Raw genomic sequence first — 6,811 nt, 5'->3', positions numbered from 1 at the left:
GTCACTTCCAGAACCAGGAAGAGGATTGGGCAGTTGGGCCATTCCACTGGCTTCACTGTGAGTGCCTGATAGGAGCTGTGTCACCAAGGCCAGGGGCACAGGTCTAAGTACAGCCCATGTGACCTGTAAGAGTTGGGCACAGGCAAAGGGAGACACCGGCTGGGTCTTGGTCACTGAGTCTCTCTTGGGGGACCTTGGAAGAAACAGCCCCCCTCTTTTTCCCTGAAGGCCACAGGCAGTATATAGGACAGGTCGATTGCCCCCACCCTGTCTGCACCTCCAGCCTGAGGATCTCAGGGTCAGTTTGTTCTGTGGTGGGGTACAGGATGCTGCTTCTGCAAGCTGGAGTCCTGTTTCCAGACCTCCAGCTGCTGCTAGGCTGAGCTGACTGTTAACTCTTTGGTTCTAGGTGGGGGACGACTCTGCTGGTCATGAGCCTGTTCTGCAAAGGGACGATCTGGAGTCCCTCCTGAATGAGGTAATGTGTCACCAGGCCTGGGCTGAGCCCCACCCCACAGATGCTCTTCCCAGAACAGCCCATCACTGCTTCCATGCTTCCGTGCAGGAGCCCCAGGGTGCAGAGCCCTGTGGGAGATAAGCTGTCTTCCTCCTACCTGTAGCCTCCCTCCTCCTTCCAAGAGCCCTGCACCTGAGAGTCCTCCTATTGTCCGCAGGCCCTCGGAATCAGGAGGGCTTAAGCTGTTGACTCTTGAGGGAGAGCAGCTGTGATCTTTCAGGGACCTTTCCCACCTCGGGTTTCTGTGCCATAAGATGGACAGGTCAGGCCAGGTGTGGTGGCCCAGGTCTTTGATTCCCAGCACTTGGGAGGCAGACGTGGGAAGATTGTGAGGCAGATGCTTATCTGGGCTACATGATAAAATCCTGTCTCAAAGACCTGAGGGGCTGGAGAAATGGCTCCTTGGTTAAGAGTGTGTGTTAATCCTGCAGAGGACCAAGTCTGGTTCCCAGCAGCCATGTCAGACGGCTTATAGCTGTTTATAATCCAGGGGATCTGATGCCTCTGGCCTCCTTAGGCACCACATTTAGAAACAGAAGGAATTAATTTCTTCTAAAAAACTGAAAGGAGAGGGTGAAGTTACTCTGATAACTGAGAAGCCAGAACTTTTCAGGACTTCTTCTACTGTAAGGGCACAAGCTCCCTTGTCATTCCCACATCCCAGAGGGGTCCACTTGCCCTCCTCAGTGTCCACTGGCACTTTGGGAGGCTCAACTGGCCATGAGGCTGGGGTATGTCCTATACAGTGGGCCGTGCATAGGCAGATCCGTGGAAGCGCAAGAGAGAGATGGGTGACCCGGCATGGTTGGGCATTTGAAAAAAATGAGGACCTCTCCGCCGTGACTTCCTAGTCCTCATAGGATGCCCGACTGCTGAGCAGAGAGGAAGGACATAGCAAAGAAAGCCACAAGGGACAGCCGGATGGCCAAGCCCAGGGATTACATCTTGCTCTAGAAAGCACTAGATGAAGACCTCCCTTTACTGGCATGTCCTGTGGGACCTGAGGTCTCAGTCCCCCACCTTGAATTAGAGGGTCAGAGTGGGCGACACCCTCACGTCAGGATGGTCACAATTCCATTGGTATGGCAGAGTGGGCACCAGCTCCGAGGAGGTCCAGCCGTCTGGACTTCTATGCCACTCTCTTCCAGCACTCCTTCGACGGCATCCTGCAGTGGGCCATCCAAAGCATGTCACGCCCGCTGGCCGAGACACCGCCCTTCTCCTCCTGACCCCAGGTGGCCTGGGAGGATGGACAGCATAGTACCATACCAGCCCCCATCCCACGTCACCAGATGAGGCAGAGTGGCCTTACGCCTGCAGCCACTCTGTTCTGAGAGGACATGCTCCGTCAGCCCAGCGGCTGGATTGGTTAGGACCAAGGGCTGACGGGTTCCAGCTGTCACTACTCAGCTTGCAGATGGTCCTGGTCCTTGTGGGGAGACAAGACCGCCCTGTCCTGAAATTAAAGTCACTTCTATGGGCTTTGAGGTGCTCTGTGTTGGGTGTTTGTTTTGGGGTATCCATACTCCTGGGGTTTGGCACCATGCCAGGGTGGAAGGAGTTGACAGTCTAGACTGTCAGCCCCTTACCAAGTGTGCGACTAAGTCCAGTCTTCAGCTTCTCCTGCCCTCATCTCCAGACAGAGCCCTCAGATGCCCCCATGGGAACACTATGGCATACTGAAATGTCCTGAATGCCAGATGGTGGCTGCAGACCTCACCAGGCATGGAATTCAGACCTAGGCCAGTGTCCTTAGCTAAGACCCACGGCCATGTGTTCCTATGTATGTCCTGAAATAGTCCCTAGGGAACAATAGCTAGAGGGGATGACCAAGACGCTTAGTCCTGGGCACTGTGGTGAGCGCAGCTCAGCATTCCTGAAGGCTACAGGTGAGCATGAAGGAACCCCTAGGACAGCCAGCATCTGACTGTTGTCCACACCGTTGTTACCGAGCAGCAGTCTGTACCATGTAGGGTCAGAGGCAAGGAATAGCACAGGGCGTACAGGGTCTCAGTTCCATGGATACACTTGAACTTCTCACTCTGTGGACCAGGCTGTCCTCAAACCCACAGAGACCCGCCTGCCTTTGCCTCCCAAGTGCTGGGTTTAAAAGTGTGTGTCACCACATCCGGGCTGCACTTGAACTTCTCAGTGTGGCCACTGAGTGTCTTGACTTCTCCGTGTGGAAGGTGAGTGTCGTAAGGGAGGGTTGAGACGTGTTGGTTCAGAACTACATGTTGGAAAACTTGCACACATGGAGCAGGGCTCTGCCTGAGGGTGTGTGTGTGTGTGTGCTTGTATGTGAACACTTGTCCCTGTTTACCATGGCGGGGGAGGGGGGTCCCCCAGAAAGTGGTAAGGCAGCACACAGCTGCTGTCCTTGTAAGATGTTTTGGTGGGGGAGGTCACAGACAAAATGTAGAGCTAAAGCCCTAGAGTGGGGGGTGGGGGTGGGGGCCGGAATTTGCCAAGAAGCTGCCCAGGGAATCCCAGATACCACCATGATCATGACATGGTTCCATAGAGTTCTCTTTGGATGACCCCTCCCAAAAGTAGAGGGAGGGACCAACTCCAGCCCTTCCCAGCCATGAACTGGCTCTCTTCATAGGACAGCACTGGTACTCTGCGTCTCAGCTTGGGAATCCTGGAGGACCATCAAGAGCCCAGCATCACCAGAACGCCTCTCTGGACAGGTCCAAGAAGGACCCCAGTCCAGGTCCACCCGCTTTTACAGAGACTGTGGACCTCCATGAGATCGAGCCCTTTCCCGTTTTCTTTAGCTCGCTCCTACCTGGGACCTGAGCTCGGGTCCTGACCCCATGAGTCACCCATAGACAGGCTCTTTGAGGAAACAAATGCTTCTGTTTTGACTTATGTGGGGAGGGAAGTGCAGCAGGACAGTCTCCGGCCACCCCCTCTGTCCTCTTGGACTTCCTGCATGTCACCAGCCCTCCACTACCCACGCTATGCCTGCTCCACTTTGTCACTGAGTCTGACTTTTTTTGTTTTGTTTAGAGACAGTGTTTCTCTGTGTAGTCCTGGCTGTCCTGGATCTCACTCTGTAGACCAGGCTGGCCTTGAACTCAGAGAGATCTGCCTACCTCTGCCTCCTGAGTGCTGGGATTAAAGGCCTGTACCACCATGCCTGGCTTTTAGCGGCTATTTCTTTAAAAAAAATAATTATTTATTATGTATACAATATTCTGTCTGTGTGTATGCCTGCAGGCCAGAAGAGGGCACCAGACCCCATTACAGATAGTTGTGAGCCACCATGTGATTGCTGGAAATTGAACTCAGGACCTTTGGAAGGGCAGGCAATGCTCTTAACCTCTGAGCCATCTCTCCAGCCCCCAGGATTTATTTATTTATTTTGTTCACAGTGTTCTGTCTGCACGTGTGCCTGCAAGCCAAGAGAGGGCATCAGATCTCATTACAGATGGTTGTGAGCCACCATGTAGTTGCTGGGAACTGAACTCAGGACCTCTGGAAGAACAATCAGTGCTCTTAACCTCTGAGCCATCTCTTCAGCCCCTTTAGCTGCTATTTCAAAAGTAATGAAGCATGACTTTCTGCCTCTAGGTGGGGAAGATTCCGGTCTCTGGAGCCCTCACCCCACGTTCTTTGGCTCATCTCATGGGCAGCCCGTGGGTTTGTCGAGGCATCTCTTGTTCTTGTCTGTCTGTGGGTGTTTTGTCTCACTCATCCTGAACCCAAAGGAGGACTGCCCAGGATCGTCCCAAACTTAACTGAGAGAGCAGCAGGTGGGTTTGTGAGAGAAGCAGCTGGTGCTGAGAGCTGCTCCAGGCTGTAGAGCAGTTAAGTCTTCTTCCCCCTGAGGGTAATGGGACTGATGAGCAAGCTGATCAGGGTTTACCTGACACACGTGCGCTCTGCTGCCCCTGGTGGCTGCAAGGAGACCTAGGTATAGGCAGATGGCTACTCCCCATGGCTTACTAGTGATATCTCCTTCCTGCTCTCGTGTGTGTGTGTGTGTGTGTGTGTGTGTGTGTGTGTGTGTATCTGGATCTCCGTTTGTTGTTGATATTGCTGGAGACAGGTCTTACTATGTAGCCCAGGTTAGCCAATAGCTCTCTATCCTCTTGCCTTGGCCTCATAAATGCTGAGATTACCGGCAGCGCCATGGGGCCTAGTCTCCTATTTTACTAAAGACTGAGCCCCCATTATCATTGCCATGGCTTTCACCACGATGGCCTGCCGCCAACCCCTTCAAGATGGATCCTTAGACAGACACACAGAGCCGACAGAAGGAGGCCTGAGGACATAGGCAAGTGAATGAGTACTTAGCCACTGACCTCAAACCTAAGAGTTTTTTATCGCTCCAGGACACGCAAAGTCCATTCTAGATGTTCAGCCCAGACAAGCATGGGTGAAGAAGATAAAATGAGGGCCAAAGTTAACACAAAGATTGCTAGATATAGAGGAAAACTAAAACAATAATATGGCCATGTTCTGATTCACGTATGTCCTTAGTGCAGTTGCTGTAGGGACAGGCAAATGTTCTAATGGGGAGAGGAACCAATTAGATGGGAGGAGCTCTATCTCCGAGGGCACCAGGCTGCCATTCCAAGACTCCCAACAGACTGAAGTAGTGCAGCCAGCTGGTCTTGGGAGCAGCAAATCAAGTTCTACATCCCTGAGACCCTCCAGTTTCAGAAGAAGGCCATCTTTAAGAAGAACAGTTGGCAGACTTCAGACAGACAGACAGAATTTACAGAAAGCAGCCCTGAGCCCCAGGCTAGCTCCTAGGTTGAGCCTGATAGGAATGCTGGCCTGCTGCCACACGCTAGACTGTCATAGACTGGAACCATTGAGAGCCTTCTTGTCCATGACCTCAATGCCACCTGGTGGCCACCCAGAGAAACAGCTACCTCTGCTGGGCTAGGGAGGCTAGCCTGGGAGTCCTGAGTCTTGCTCTTACTATCTGTGCCTTAATTTTATACATACTATGTTTTGCATGGGTTAGGTCATAAATGGAGCTCAGCCCAGGAGAGACTGAACTTCGTCATCTGTTAACCTTCACTGCTTAATCTCTTACTGCCCTCTGAGACAGCAGGTGTACCCAGACTTCCACAAGAATCTGAGGCTTCCAGCGGCCACTTGTTAGCTGGACTGACATGGGTTTAACTATGTGCTCATGGGACCAATCTAGAGTCATATTTCTTTTTAAAAAATAATTTATTTGACTTTATTTTATGTGCACTGGTATAAAGGTGTCAGATCCCTTGGAACTGGAGTTACAGACAGTTGTGAACTGTCATGTGGGTGTTGAGAATTGAACAACCCAACCACTGAGCTATCTCTCTAGCCCGAATCAGATTTTTTTTTCTTTTTGGTTTTTTGGGACAGGGTTTATTGTGTAACTTTGGAGCCTGTCCTAGAACTCGCTATGTAGACCAGACTGGCCTCGAACTCAGAGATCCACCTGCCTCTGGCTCCCGAGTGCTGGGATTAAAGGCATGCAGCACCACTGCCAGCCCGAGTCAGATTTCTTTTTAAAATGTTTTTAGATGCATTGATTTTATTTTATGTGTAGGAGTGTTTTGCCTGTGTGTGTGTGTATATGTGTCTGCATAGCACATGAACGTTTGGTACCCACAGAGGTCAGAAGAGGGCATCAGATCCACAGAACTGAAGTTACAGATGGTTGGGAGCACAGATATGGGTGCTGGGTACATAGCATGAGTCCTGTGCCAGAGTAGCAGGTGCTCGTAACTACTGAGCCCTCTCCATTTCTTCACTGGTGGCTGACAAAGTGTTCTTAGTCACATAGCTCCTGCCGTCTGTAGACTCGCTTTCTGTCCTTTTGTCAGTACGTCAGGGTAGGATTTTCTTTTTCCTCATGCAAAGCTCTGGACTAGGAGTTAACTGAGCTGTTAAGTCAATGTGTTTTGTACAGTCACTGTGAAGCAGGGTAGCCTGTCATGTTCTGAGAGCTGAGGTGGCAGAGGGACTTAAGACATTAAAAAACTAGTTAATGTATCATGTAAGATTGCTGTTAATGACAATGTGTGCAGATTTTTTTCATATGTTAAGCTGTAAAGCGTTTAACAGGCTTTCATCTATGGGGCTGGAGAGATGGCTCAGCAGTTGAGAACACTGGGTGCTCTTCCAGAGGACTCAGGTTCAGTTCCCAGCACCCACACAGGAGCTCACAACTGTCTGTAACTCCAACATCCAAGACCCTCACTCAGACATACATGCAGGCAAAATACCAATGCACAGAAAAAAAATTAAAGTTTTAGATTGCCTCTTTTTAAAATTATTTATTTATTT

The 6,811-nt window shown here is 51.0% G+C and overlaps 1 protein-coding gene across 8 annotated transcripts in view; it reads left to right on the top strand.

The window, feature by feature from the left end:
* Positions 1 to 1,746, top strand: part of Aire (autoimmune regulator) — an 11,609-nt gene extending 9,863 nt beyond the window's left edge. For all 8 annotated transcript variants that reach the window (XM_005360272.2, XM_005360268.2, XM_005360271.2 and 5 more), the window contains 2 exons: positions 410 to 478; positions 1,666 to 1,746. In XM_005360272.2, the coding sequence (XP_005360329.1) occupies positions 410 to 478; positions 1,666 to 1,746 (150 nt within the window). The remainder of the gene's footprint in view (positions 1 to 409; positions 479 to 1,665) is intronic.
* The last annotated feature ends 5,065 nt before the right edge of the window (positions 1,747 to 6,811 follow it).

Source organism: Microtus ochrogaster, linkage group LG2, assembly GCF_000317375.1.
Source record: "Microtus ochrogaster isolate Prairie Vole_2 linkage group LG2, MicOch1.0, whole genome shotgun sequence".
NCBI classification, from domain to species: domain Eukaryota; kingdom Metazoa; phylum Chordata; class Mammalia; order Rodentia; family Cricetidae; genus Microtus; species Microtus ochrogaster.
Note: the sequence above shows the minus strand (reverse complement) of the source record. Positions and strands in the feature narration are given on the sequence as shown.